The 14,654-nt window shown below is 45.4% G+C and overlaps 1 protein-coding gene across 1 annotated transcript; it reads right to left on the bottom strand.

Moving 5' to 3' along the window:
- Positions 1 to 6,338: 6,338 nt before the first annotated feature.
- On the bottom strand, positions 6,339 to 12,521 carry RPS19BP1 (ribosomal protein S19 binding protein 1). Its single transcript, XM_032779909.1, has 4 exons — positions 12,412 to 12,521; positions 12,193 to 12,318; positions 9,978 to 10,075; positions 6,339 to 8,404 (listed from the first exon to the last, which is right to left on the bottom strand). Exons 1-4 carry the CDS (start codon positions 12,458 to 12,460, stop codon positions 8,264 to 8,266), a joined length of 414 nt encoding a protein of 137 aa, XP_032635800.1. The 5' UTR covers positions 12,461 to 12,521; the 3' UTR covers positions 6,339 to 8,263.
- Positions 12,522 to 14,654: the final 2,133 nt, after the last annotated feature.

Below are 14,654 nucleotides of genomic sequence, written 5' to 3'. Positions count from 1 at the left end.
GGGGAAGGGCCATGTGGTCAGGAGTGACTCACAAGATGTACCTCCCGTTAAGGCCTTCACCTGGACTGCTGGCCAGTGGTTCACCACGTTTGCATTTATAGTTGCCTCAGGAAGACTTACCTTCATCACCACCATCCATCGCTGCGCTGTGGAGAACACGTACTTGAAGATCCTGACATCTCCAGTGATATGCCTCTCCTGGGAGTATGAGTATGCAAGTGTGAGTGTGACCCACCCCACCCCCTTTTGAGCTTTAGCTAATCAGTATAATAGACATGTCTTCTGCCAAAACACTGGTGGTCATTATCCTCCCTAAACTCCTAGCTGGCCCATTTCAAGTAACGTAAGTATGGCACCCTGTAAGCATTCAACATCATCAAGCTGCCTGGAAAACAGTGAACTCTGTGTGTGTGATGTTAGGAAAATATTTTCCATTTCCAAATCTAGTCCATTTTAGTTAGAGGCAGTCACACAGTCCCATGGGTGACAAAATTATTTGTCCCAAATACAACCGGGGTTTGAAATTTGTCCAGAATGTGTGGGGATAGGGGCAGAGAGAAGGCTGGCTGTGGAGTTCTGCATGTTTGCATGCAGCCATAAACACAGCTTAAACCATGTGGAAGCCAAGGCAGCATCCTGTTGATTCCCTCATGAATTCTGACCCAATCGTTGTGCTGATAGCTGCGAACTCTCCAGATAGGTAGTCACATTTGGGATGGGCATATTTTCTAGGGTTACTTCAGTAGCTGACCCACTCATAGGTGTGCTGTTCAGGCACTATATGTTTGAATATTTATGTGTGCATAAACTTCAGCTTTTCCAGCCAGCAGCATTGACATGACCATTTCCTTCTGTCAATAGGGCACCACAAGAACTATTATTCCTCCAACAGATGAAAGCCTGAAATGACATAGAAAAAACGTCATAGCACAGCCACTGATGGCACCATCCCACTCCTCCCAAAGAAAACCAAGCCAATTTTGCAATTTTCTAAAATCAAAAAAGTCGCTTTGCATTTTTAACTTACCATTGTCTCTGCAATTCTTTCACTAAGTTAACCAGGCTCTGTCCAGGAATTTTCTGTGGCCGGAAGCATCCCTCTCAACATATATTGAAACTCAGCTTGGAAAGTAACAATTTTATGTCCTGAATTTCCACAAGGATTTTCTTCTGTGCTCCTGCACTTGCGCTATTAGAGGTAATAACTCCACATCCGCCATTCCTGTTCCAAGAACTGCGAAGCAAGTACGTGATCCACCCTGCAACCCAGTCCTCAAGCTGTGCAGCCACCTCAGCCTTCTCTCTTGTCTCTTGGCATGCCTTTTCTCCAGCTGTAAATCCCTCTGGTTTTGGTACTGGACCTGCTTGTAGACTCCACCCCCTACTCCCCACAAGCACATTCTTAAGGCATTATTCCCCTTTCCTTTGGGCCATGCATGTCCATAAATGTGGAGCACAGAACATCCCTGGACTTCTGTTGCTCAGGTGCATCCAGCTCTGCTGTGGTAGGTGCATTTTCTGGCTTGGTCCATTTCCAATGGCCCCTAGTGTCATTAGGTACATTCGGGGGGAAATGACTCCCTCTGGCTTCATAAAGATTGTGAAGAGCACAGCACCCTCAGTAATGCAGATAGCACTAGTGAAACTGACATCCAAACAGGTCTGTAGACATCTCCAAATAGGATTTCATTCTGCCAAAAGCACCTTCAACATCCATTCTGCACCTACTGAGAGTGTAATTAAATCATCTTTTGACAGAGCCTTGGAAATCAGGGTACGGTTTCACAAGCCAAGTAAAAGGGTATGCGATCTCCCAGAATGACAGCGGGACAGTAACTTCATTTATGACAATGTCATTTGGTGGGGCTAGTGCTCCATGAATAAGGCTACGATTTTGTCATGGACATTTTTAGTGAAAACTACGGACGAGTCACGGCAATCAATTGAAAATTCACAGAAGCCAGGACCTGCCCAACTTTTACTAAAAATGTGCATGACAAAACTGAACAGGAGAAGGGTCGAGCACCCTGCACTGCTGTGGCTGGGAGCTGTGGCAGCTGTCCCAGGGCTGGGAGGGATCCCCACCTGTGGCAGCTGGGAGACCTGCAGGGGTCCCCTGCATCTGTCGGGACTGCGGAGATGCCAGGGGATCCCCCCACTGCTCGTGACTGGCAGTATATAGAGGAAGCTTACATTCCTGAGGCATGTGCTGCACCAGCTCTGATAACTAAGTACTCCCATATCCCCACAAGCTTAGCTTGACGTTTTCACAGCAAGAAACCCACTTACTCTTTACAATAAAATGGCGTGATGCAAGAGGAACATGCAGAGAAGGTGAAATCTGAAGAGACTGATCACTGCTTTGGGGAGTGATTGTGACATCGTTTAAAATACTTGCTAGAACTCCTCTTAAAGCTAGCTGCTTTGATTTTCTAAAAGGCCTGGCATAGGTGCGTTTAAAAGCAATCTGCCACATATTTAAACTAGTCAGTTTACAACAGAATTCCCTATGTCCACAGAAATCACTCACTCTCTCTCTCAACTCACACACACACACTCCTCTCTCTCTCTCTCTCTCTCCTCTCTCTTGGTCTTGAACCAGGCACTCAGAGTACACAAGCTTTGTTGATACAAAAGAGTGAGTATACACTAGATCCAAGGACCCTTCCCCACACTGGAAATTGACAGAGAATGCCTCTTAGGCCTGGTCTACACTACGCTTTTAACTGAATTTAGCAGCGTTAAACTGAATTAACCCTGCACCCGTCCACACAATGAAGCCCTTATATGGTATAAAGGGCTCTTCAAACTGGTTTCTGTATCTCCTCCCCGCAGAGAGAGTAGCGCTGAAATCAGTATTGCCATAATCCAATTAGGTTGTGTGACTGCAAATCGACGGTATTGGCCTCCGGGCGGTATCCCACAGTGCACCATTGTGCCACTCTGGAAAGCAATCTGACTCAGATGCACTAGCCAGGTAGACAGGAAAAGCCCTGCGAATTTTTGAATTTCATTTCCTGTTTGCCCACTGTGGAGCTCTGATCAGCACGGTGGCGATGCAGTCCAAATCCAAAAAGAACTCCACCACGGACCATATGGGAGATTAGAGAGAGAGAGAGAGAGAGAGTGTGTGTGTGTGAGTGAGAGAGAGAGTGAGTGATTTCTGTGGACTAGGGAATTCTGTTGTAAACTGACTAGTTTAAATATGTGGCAGATTGCTTTTAAACGCACCTATGCCAGGCCTTTAGAAAAATCAAAGCAGCTAGCTTTAGAGGAGTTCTAGCAAGTATTTTAAACGATGTCACAATCACTCCCCAAAGCAGTGATCAGTCTCTTCAGATTTCACCTTCTCTTGCATGTTCCTCTTGCATCACGCCATTTTATTGTAAAGAGTAAGTGGGTTTCTTGCTGGTGAAAAACGTCAAGCTAAGCTGTGGGGATATGGGAGTACTCTAGTTATCAGAGCTGGTGCAGCACATGCCTCAGGAATGTAAGCTTCCTCTATATACTGCCAGTCACACCAGGGTGACTCAATTCTCCCCAGGACAAAATACTGATAGCGTGAGCTGGAGAGGGGAATCATCTTCATATCCCATTTAAGCATTGGTCTGTGAGACTATGAATTAACCAGTTAAGGTGAGGGTAGTGCAGCTCAGGCCAATAGTCCATCTAGCCTCCTGTCCTGTCCCTGCCAGTAGCCAATACCAGATGATTTAGAAACAATTCTGGAATGACCTGCCTATGAGGGAAGCATTTCCTACACCGGGCAGTTATTGGTTGGCTTATGCCTTGAAGCAGGAGTTTATATCCCTTCTATTTATTCTAATGGAAGCTATCCATATAAATATCTAATATTTGAATTCTACTAAACTCTTGGGCCAAGATCTCAAAGCTATTTAGCCACCTAAGTTCCATTGATTTCAGCAAGCGGTAACTGCCTAAAGAGCTTTGAGGATTTGGGCCTTGCTTCAATATGTAGCGGCTAATTCAGAGTTCCACAGGATAAGTGCACATTATGTAAAAATAATTCCTTTTCAGCTTAAATTTGTTGCCTTTCACTTTGATTGCTCCTTGTCTCATATTATGAGATGGGGGGAGGGAAGCACTTAACTTTCCATACCATTAATTTCTCAGACTGCTGTCATATGTCCTCTCTGAATTAAGCAGTTCTAACTCCCATAGATTTTCAATGAGACATCAAAGTGCCTAAATCAATTCTGAAAATGGGATGTTAGTGCTTTTGGAAGTATTACCACTCATCTTCTCAATTTCTCCACAGCTGTAGTTATTTTCATCACCTCTCTCTCTACCCCTTCTCTTTCTGCTGTGTTGTTTTAGAGAAGAGGAGACAGAATTACTAGAAGCCTGAGAGTAGGTGTCTCACTGTTTTTATAAAATGGCATATATAAACTATTCCTTATGTGTCCTAATGTTGGTTGCTGCAGCTGCTGTTCAGTGAAGAGGCTTTTGCTGAGCTATTTGGAGTCTTTTTGCAAAAAGTGGTGTTTCAGTAATGCACTGCACGCTAGCTTGTCTGTCAACATTGACTTTACCATTCATGTTGTAGGAGTGTCAGCTACACCCTGGCTTTATGGACCTGATTTATAAGCTAGCCCAATACTAAACACCCAGGGACTGCTTTGCCCTGTAATTCCTCTGCTAGAAGTAGACCACTGCCAGACTTGCGTGTTGTTTACATTTATATTAAAGCTGCTGTTGCCTTTTTCCTCCCTGTGGGTGGGAAAGTTATACATAAGATGGCAATCCTTGCAGGTTTAGCTATTTTTATCTTCTACTGCAGCATACTCAGCCAGTGGTGCAGAGCCGGGACCAGAGCCAGGCGTCCAGCTACTGTGAGCTCATCCAACCCAGTGCTCACCCCACAGCAGTAGGAAGGAATCAAGTGTGGGAGCAGATAGCTAAAACAGAAGGGAATACACTCTGACAGGATCAGCTGTTCCAGGCTGAAGAGCTTTAGGTTATATGTTAGGAACTTTTCCCTTCTGCTTCTGTCAGTGGAAGCCAAGGGGAAATAGGAGCTATTTAAAAGTAAGAGCACCTGGGCCACTCCTTGCGCACCAAACTCCTTTCTCCCCATTTCTTGTGGGGCACAGCTTTGCCTGTAGGTGATTGAGTGAAGCAAGAGGCTCTTCTGACGCTGCTTTCTCAATACCTCACAATGGTCATGCACTAGCATTTGCACATTTAATATATTTTATATAATGAAGTCTCCTGTAGTTCCACATTCCACTGTCCAAAATGCTGTTCCTTCTACTTATATGTAGTGAGCAGTGACCTGTAGGGATGGGGAAGAGGACTCACTAGTCTGCTCTGTACAAGTGTCATGCATAGCTGGGCTATGCTCTTCCACTTGATGAACAAAAGCAAGCCTGAAGAGGCTTTCATACTTGTTGTGGGACAGTTAATACAGGCAGAAACAGCAGTTAGTTGGAATGTGTAAATACATGTTTAAATTGTTCTTAGCATGTCTCATGGTTACAAGGCTAGCTGCACCTCTGTTCTCTTCTTGGTCTGAGTACACTCCCTCCACTGTCAGGTCTTGTGACTTCACCTCTCCTGGGGAGCAATTTCACAGTTCTCACACAGGCTGGCTCTAGGAGTGGATCACCTGTTCTTACCCAGCAGGTCCAACTGGATTCAGCTCTTACAGTTCTTTCCTTCTGGAGTCTGACCAGCAGCATACACAGTGACTAAATAACCTCCTTAAAAACAATACTTTAAATTTTAACAGTAGGAACAAATAATTTAGAGGATTTCAATAAACAGCTAACAGTCTCCATGCCTATCAATCACTTTCCATCTCCCAATAGCAGCCTAAGAAAACCTAACTGCTCCAGCCTCTGACATGGGTAGCTGGGCCAGTCTGGTGTCCTCACACGACCACCTCCTCTCTTGTGAGGAAGCCCCTTTTTAAATGGCCAAACTTCTTGTACTTCATTCTCAGACTTGGGCCCCTCGGGATAAAACTAGTTTTGCAAGTTGGCTGGAAAGAAAATAATCAGAAGTCCTCAAAGATAACCATTTGGGCATGGGCCCTTGACAACCCTTAAGTGTTTGCTTGCTGAGGGGGAGAGGGCTGCCCAGGCTAATTTTTAAGCCCCCTTGACCCAACCCTTTCTTCCTAACCTGAGACAGTGCCACTGCCTCCAGCCTACAGTAGTTGTGTCCCATTGGGTGGCTCAGCCCTATGGAAGGGTGGCTTATTTCAAGTTGTTCTTTTACTTTCTGCTTCTATTAAACCAATTTTCATACAGTAAACACCCCAATAACCATGTCAACATACATATTCGTTAAGTTACAGAGCAGCTCCACTACTATCACAATAGGTAGGACAAGTTTATTTTAAACAAGATGGCAAATTAAAAATTGCTCTTTAAACTTACTCTAACCAACTTCTTGAAACAAATTCAAAGTACAGTTAAAAAACAGGAAAAGCTACTCATTGCCATATACATTTCTTTTTGTTTCTGCACCAAGAACATGCACGAAAGGGAACTGGTCTTTGCACTGCTCTTAAGTCTGTCTGCAGAAGAGAGAAGTGAGTAATTGAGAAATCCCCTCTCCATCCTCTTACACAACAAGTTCCAAGAAACATGTACAATAAGGAACACTAATGCCCAGGATTAACTATTTTGTCACTACAGCTGCCTGTTTCAAATACCTTGACTTCCCAAAACTGGCATTTCTGAGAAACCCTCCCCAACTGTCTATTGTGTCATTGTGTATTGCAGGCAAGTGGGTGACAAAACACACCAATGAGGAAAGAGGAGCAACAAAAACAAATTTGGGGATTGCAATGAGACTAAAAGGAAGAGAGTGTACAGGACTGCTCGACATTTCAGCTCAGCCAGGCTATTTTACAAGGAGGCAATGATTCATGTAATATATATTTGGGCTGGGGTGTTTTTTGGGCACTCATTCTTTTTACCCCTTTGTTTTCAAGTGGAGAACAGGGGTCCTGCTTTCTGGATGGATAACGGATGGCAATAACGTAGTCACCAACCGTCCAGAAATACACTGTACCTGTACAGGCATAGCAAAATGGATGAATGTCTCTGAACAATCAGCTTCCCCACCTGCTGGCCAAACTACATGTTGCAACATCCAAAGCATTTAGCATTGTTTTTTGGGTAAGAGAATTGCCTCCCTTGATCCAGCATCACAATCACTAGCCAAAGGTCTCAACAGTATGCTGCCTTCACCTTCACCAGGTGGTGGTGTTTGCAAGGCAGGGAGGGATGGATATTCTCAGGGGAAGTGACATAGCCACACCTAGCAGGTTTGGGACAGAGGAACTGATGTGGGTTAATACTAGGGCCAACTGTACTACGCAGCAACACCATCCCCACGTGTTTAGTAACCTGATTTAACGGGCTTGAGTGTAAACTACCAGCTGTATGAGGAGATCTGTGGGAGGGAAGGCTGGGAGGAATTCAGTACAGAAGGGTTATTTCACTTCCACTCAGCAGTCTGAAGAAGGAAAGAAGAAAATACCCATATAGTAACATGGGGAACAGAGACCTTTCACATAGCCCTAAGTCAGCCTAAAAAGAATTGTGCCTGAATGATTTGTCACCTCTGCCAATCCCACCCTAGTGGAATAATCATTCCACCACAGAGGTAAGCAAGTACACTCTTTGCCATAGTGACTACTGATCAAGCACCATAAGCGTACATGGCATTACCCAAGGAGAAAAAAAAATGAAAGTCCTTGCCTGATGGAGATCGTAACCTAAACAGAGATCTGAATAGTACTCACATCTCCTTTCTACAGCATCCTTGCTTTTGCTGATAATTTGTTCCAGCTGCTCCACAATTCAGCTCTAAATCATCTCCTATACGTCCCCTAATGAGACCTGCCATTTTAAGCTGTCTTTTCCAGATCAGATGGATAAAAGGATCCTGCCTCAGAGGAGCAGAGTTTGCATCTGGCTTGAATGAAGAGTCTGCTCTACTCTAAGAGAACATGAGTGAGGTGCTGGCTGGAAGTGGGTAGTAGGGGAAATATGATACACCCTAACAACATGATCTCCCTGGATGCTTTTGAGTCTACAGCATCCCATCCCATCGACTAACAAATTCTGTACAGATGTGAAGTCTTGCAGTGGACATGACATCTAAATATATGCTGGCAAGAGCCGTAATCGCACTCCCCTGGTCTCCCATCCTAAACAGGAGGCAAGGGTCAGTCCCATGCTCTGAACACTCAGTTTTGGAAAGCTCGGAGTTGCAAGACTTCTCATCACACTGCTCCAGCTCGCCCAAAGTATTCTCTCTCAAACTTCCGGAAGTCTTCCTCCGTGAAGACAGTGCCTTCAGATTTCTTCTTTGGCTTCTCTGGGGGACGGTCTCTAGATTTCCTGCCCCTGTTCTGGTCAAGAACCTTTAAAAAAAGATAAGGAAAGATTATTACAGCCTTTGCTAATCCAATCCCAGACACAGTATAAACTACTGTGCCAGTAATCATCCGAAACTGCAGTAACTCCCTGCTCTTCTAGTCCTGGCAATGCAGAGAACTAAGACAGATATTTACTAGGGTTAACAAAAGCTTGCGTTTGGGGCAGCAGCAGATTCCACTTGGGTTTTTGGGACTAATGTCAAAGATAGTCTCAGCTCTGTTGCAGCTGAGGGCTTTGAAGCCAAAACCAACCTGAAAGCTCATCACAAATTTTGTTAAGTGGTGATTTACAGCATCCCTTTCGGCTACTTAGTTCTCTGCCTTTTGGTTTTGGCATGAGTCCATCTATTTGAAGACAAACAACAGAACATATTTCCCAGGTGAGTGGGAAGTACTACCCAAGGTGCTGTGAACTGCTCGAGCGTTACTGGTGAAGTGCCTGCAGCAGAACAGGTTTCCCTGCTGAACAGCCATTGTAGCGTGTAGGACAACTCAACAGGGAGAGGGAGAAGCATAGTCTAGTGGGCTACACACAGGACAGAGAAAGTTAATTCTGTGTTCTCAGCCTGGCTCCAACACCAATGCCCTATGCAGTGCTGGTAAAGCCTTAACTTCTCCCCCTGGAACGTGAGGATACCACCTCCCTCCCTTAGAGGAATTGTGTGACTATATATAGGACACTATCTATGCTGAACTATTAAATAAATATCATCAACTTAATACATTTGTACTCTTTTCAAACCTTTCATGGGAACAGCAGCTATAAAGGAAACAGAGCAAAAAACATTTCCTTTTTTCCCCAGTTTACTTTTTACACCTGACAGACTGTAGTCAGTTTCAGTAGATTCCCTAGTTGTATGGGTCTTTAAAAATCAACATGGGAAAGAAACATTTTAAGCGATAGGAAAACAAAACAAAATCTCATAAGGGGCCCCACATGCAGCACCTAGAATTAACAACTTTTTAAAAAATGGTCAACATGACATATACTCATTGGTTCTATTAAAGACAGCTATGGAGGGCTGTAGACACACAAAGAAAACCAGGTCTGAATAAGGGGGCAAGGACTGTGGGGAAGAAATGGATCAGAGAGAGGGAAGAGAAGTTTTAATGAAGAGAGTAAGGTTATATGATGATATTAACATTGTCAGCTGCCCTGAATTCTATCATTAAGGGGAGAAAAACAAAAATAACCCAGAATTCTTGACTCTACTTATATAACATAAGATTCTATTGGATACCCCAAAATACACATTTTTCTGTACAATTAGTTTTGGGAAATAGGCCCTACAAAATCATCTTGGTGGATTGTCCCAAAAATCCTAAGCCTGGCCCTGGGCATAGTTGTGTGATCATTATAGATCATTTTGGGATCTGGGGGTGGTGGTGCAATAAGTTATTTTGTAAACACACCTAAAAATTCTAAGGCCAACATTAGCTACCACCCAAACTCATTTTTAGCATTGATCTTTGCCAGGGGTGTTAACCAGTCTCCAAGGTGAAGGACCCACCTCCCCCTTTAGTGGTATTCTAGGGAACAAAAACAAGACTCCCTTGCCTGCTGTGTGATGGTTTTGTCTGCAGAGAATCGGCTCTTCTTCATGTACTGCAAGTTCTTCTTCAAGTGATCCACAGCCTGGTGCTTCCGATACTCCTCTGGGACAAGGCAGAGAGCAACAAAACATCTCTAAGCGTATGAAGAGTACAGAGAGCCAGGTGGGGGTATCCCAACCAGACCGGGGTACAGGGCCGTCCTTAGGATTTATGGGGCCCTAAGCAGTATTATTAAACTGGTGCCCCTATGCCGGATGGCAGCCCAAGCTCACAGCCTGGTGGGGGAGGGGGAGGAGGGATAATGAGATGCCCTGCCTGCCTCATGGTGGTGGGAGAGTCACAGTTCCCCGCAGAGAGTCCCATACCCTCTCCCTCATGCAGAATGGGCATGAAGAAAGTACCTAATGAAAAACACTAAAAATTGAGAATAAAAAATGTCAATCACAGGTTTTTTGATATGCCCTTAAGTTTGTCAGAGATTTATTTGCAAAAACTTCGTAGTAAGGGTGAGTAAGCTGTCCTGCTGAATACAACATTACATATAATGGAATGATGCATCTCTTCTGTTTTACTTTTCTTAATCAGTATTTTTCTAATGCTGAATTTATATTTAAATGTATCAAACTTAAGCCAGCTTCGAATTACGTAATATTTACTCAGGGAAACAAGACATTATTTTAATGAATCAAGCAGGTTGCGTGTTCATAACAATGTTCTTTCATTGCTTTTAGAAAAAGGGACCAGTAGTTTGTGTGATCTCCATAACAAGAGACATGTTATGAAATTCACACACTTTAAAAAAATGTTTTGTTTCCAAGATTTAGTATAAACACGGGATTGTTTATGTCCTTAGTAGGTACTGATTTTGCTGAGGAGTTCTGTTTTAAACTAGTTTCGTCGGATTATCAGAAGTAAGGAAGGGAAACTCTTTGTCCAGGGTATCTTGGAAGGGAGGACTGTTGTCCTTTAAGGCTCTTTCGTGGAGAGGGGGGAGAGGCAGTGAAGGGATGGACAGAAAGACAGGAAACTTGGAAGCACTTTTGTTTTTTTTAAACTATAGTAATTAAATGGGATATTTGTAGATAGGCGAGGCTTTTGAAGATTATTTTTAAAAACCTGTATGTCTGAAGATTCCATGCATTAAGGTAAAGATTGATTGTGCACTAAAACTCTATGCAAGATTTTAGATGTGCATTTCTATAATCTTCACCGCTCACTAATGAAATATTTAAGACAAATTTTTGTAAACTAAGGGCTGGTAGACTGACATGTTCTGTGATAAATAATACATTAAATTCACAACTGTTTGTCAGTAAGTCAGACTTGACAGTATAAAAATTTCTGTTGAGCATAAGCTTTGTGGACATTCTAGCCCACAAAAGCTATATGCCCAAAAAATTTGTTTAGTTCTTGAGTGCCACAGGACTTTTCTTGTTTTTGCTGAATACACACTACAGGACTACCATTCTGACCTGTCAGTATATACCTGGGGGTGGGCAAATGCCTGTTTTAAATGGTTTATTACCCCTTGAATGTTTTTAACAGTTTCAAATTGTTGGTGCATAATAGGTCTGGCAGACTGGCAGTTTGTTTCACTTTTAACACCAGATTTTTCCAAAGGAATGAAAGCTCACCAAGCTAGAGCAGCCATCTGTGGGAGCCTGCAGGAAGGGTCAGAACAGGGATAGGAAAAAAAGAGAGTGGACACTAAGACCCAGTGGTGCCCCAAATTTTCAGGTGCCCTACGCAGCTGCCTATGTTGCCTATGCCTAAGGACGGCCCTGCCGGGGTATGACACTATTGCCCTGCCGGGGTATGACACTATTGCTGGAGTGCATGTCAGGGTGCATCAAAACTTTGTTTTAGGAGTCATGGGGACTGGATATCCATGAGGAGAAGTGCAAGGTAATGGTGATATGATTGTGATCAGGGCCGACGTGCTGCAGCCAGGCACAAAGAGGTTCCTAGGGAGCCCTGGTCACAAGCAGGCCGGGCTAGTAGGTAGGGTTAGCTGCATGCAAACCTAGCAGCCCAAGAAAGCTGTTCTCCTACTCAAGATGGAATAGGAGAGCGCCCCACCCACTTCTCCGCAGGGCCCTGGGGGCGGGGTGTTTTCAGAACAGCTGGTTCTCCTCGAGTGAGTCCCAGGTTTCTGTGCGCAGCCCCCTCCCACCAGCAAAGGAACATGGGGTAGCGGCGGCCGGGAGGGTCTCAGTCACCTATCGCCGACTTGGTAACTTTGCCCTTGACCGTGGTCTTGTCCCTGCCAGGACCCCGAGCCGCCTTCTTCCTCTTCAGGGGTTTGCGCGGCCGCTGCTGGGGGCTGCTGAGCCCGGGCTGGTGTCCTGGGGGGAGGGGGAGGGGGAGAGAAAGTTAATGTGACCGCGCGGGGGAAGGCTCTTAGCCCCCTTCAGGCCTCGCCTGCCCCGGCCGCTCACCCGCCGCCTCCAGCAGCTCCAGCCCCTTCCTCAGCAGGGAAGCCGACATGCCCCCCGCTCTGCCCACGCGGAGCCGGCTTCCGCCTCCTCCTTCAGCCCTGCCACACTTCCGGCCCGCCGCTTCCGCCAGCAGCCCTGCCACACTTCCGGCCAACCGCTTCCGCCAGCAGCCCGGCCACACTTCCGGCAGAGACGCGCGGGAAAGTCACCGGGACTCCCAGTGCCGCACATGCGCAGAGGGCGGTCTGGGGATTCTCGTGGCGGATGAGGAATTGCTCGGGGTGGTTCCGTGGATGCAGCGAGCGCGGGGCAGCGGCTGCCCCCCGCTCCCCACCAGTGTGGGGGGAGGCCCAAGGGCAGGAAGCCCCGCTCCCCGCCCCGAGATGCCGTCCTGGGTTCTCCCCCCCAGCTGCCAGCTTTGTGGGGGGAGCAGCCTGCTGCACACAGGTGACCCCGCCCGCCTCCTCCCCGTCCGCCCGGACCGGGGCTCCCTGGAAACCTCTGCGCCTGGCTGCAGCGTGTGGGCCCTGATCTGAGTCATCAGAGCATCCTTACCTGGTGCTTCTCCTGCAGGCCTGCTGCAGAGCGCTGCCTGCCTCGCTCACCTGCAGAAGTTGGGCCAATAAAAAATATTCCCTCGCCCACCTTGTATTCCCCCCCCCCCGAGACTGCAAACTCTTCGGGTCAGGGGCTGTTTCTGACTTATTTGTATGTAGCCAACGCAATGTGGCTAGGGGCCTGGAGGTGCTGCCACAGGGGAAATATTAAATATAATGAAAATAATACCCTGATATCATGATATTCCAGACCAAGCTGCAAAACAACTGGGTCAAATCCCAGTCTGACTCCTGAGAGACACAGAATTTAACCTTGCCAAAAATTATATTTATTATTCATTAGTATTTTACTTATTTATATAACACTCCCTGACAGAGATGATGTTATTGTCTTTTAAATTTAGTCATAATTTGAATAGTGGTCACAAAATTATTTGATTTTTAGCCAATGCTGGTAGCAACAAGATGCCATGATAGAAGAAGGGGAGGGGTTTATGCTCCCTTGACAGGTATGCTCTTAAGATCCTAAGGGCGGGAAAAGGATATACTAGAAGTTTGCTTCCATTATTTTTCATGGCAAAAATAATTTACAGACAAAAGCGCTAGTGTAGACAAAGCCTGCAAAGCACTTCCACTTTTCTTATCTTAACCACCAGTGGCTGAGAGCATTGTTCCCACTGTTATGGGCTTATGTAATGAGCATTCAGGAGTCAGCCTGACTGAAAAGAAGGCACAGCACTTCCATTATACATCTAGAACTTTATAGTACATGAGAGGCATGCTGAGAGGCTTCCCTTAGCACAGTGAGCCCCATGTGAGGTCTATCTTTACATCCCCCTAAAACAACATGGAAGGAAGCTATCAGCATGGTCAATAGATGTAACATTTTCCAAAGTCCTGTCATTAATTCATTATAGTGTGTTTCAGTCCTGTTAGTAACTGGGAGATTTTCTGCAGGCATGACTGCTAAAGTTTCTCTTGACTTATGTTCTGACTTCTCTTCATAGGTGCCTGGACTGGTGTCTGTAATGATTCTACAATGGCTCCTGTCATGCTTCTGCAGTCACTGACACAGATTTTCTCATGACCTTTTCTGTTCCACGAGGAATCAAGTTTTTTGTCTATTTTCCCAAATGCCAAGCCATATAGTTTTTTCAGCAGTTCCCTTAAAAGTGCATTGATCATCTGTACATTTTAAATTCCTTTTGCTAGTTTATCATCCCCTTAAATCACTGTTCATTCATAGGGTACAACTGCACTGCAATAAAAGGTCTGCAGCACAACTGCAGCTGGCCAAGATCAGCTGACTTGGGCTCGCAGGGTTTGGACTCATGAGCTAAAAATTGCATTGTAGGCATTTGGGCTTGGGCTGGAGCCCAAGCTCTGAAGCCCTGTTAAGAAGTCGAATGTCAGAGCCTGGGGTCCAGCCCAAGCCCCAAACGTCTGCTTGGCAATTTTTAGCCCCGCAGCCCAAACCCCATGAGTCCAAGTCAACTGAGCCTGACGCTAAGACTCAGTGCCACTGTTTGTTATTGCAGTGTGGATGTGCCTATAGATTCATAGATTTTAAGACCACAAGGGACCTATAGATCATCTAGTTTGATCACAGGCCATAGAATTTCACCCAGTTACCCCTGTGTTTAGCCCAATAATTTGCATTTGACTAAAACGTATCTTCCGGAAAGG

Source organism: Chelonoidis abingdonii, chromosome 1 (assembly GCF_003597395.2).
Source record: "Chelonoidis abingdonii isolate Lonesome George chromosome 1, CheloAbing_2.0, whole genome shotgun sequence".
Lineage (NCBI taxonomy): Eukaryota > Metazoa > Chordata > Testudines > Testudinidae > Chelonoidis > Chelonoidis abingdonii.
This window is presented reverse-complemented; position numbering and strand designations above follow the sequence as displayed.

Excerpts from the sequence above, each read along its gene's own strand:
- RPS19BP1 (XM_032779909.1), bottom strand. The coding sequence starts at position 12,460 with ATGTCGGCTTCCCTGCTGAGGAAGGGGCTGGAGCTGCTGGAGGCGGCG. Across the intron at positions 12,319-12,411 it reads GGAGCTGCTGGAGGCGGCGG|GACACCAGCCCGGGCTCAGC; the intron begins GTGAGCGGCCGG and ends CCCTCCCCCCAG. Across the intron at positions 10,076-12,192 it reads AGTTACCAAGTCGGCGATAG|AGGAGTATCGGAAGCACCAG; the intron begins GTGACTGAGACC and ends GCCTTGTCCCAG.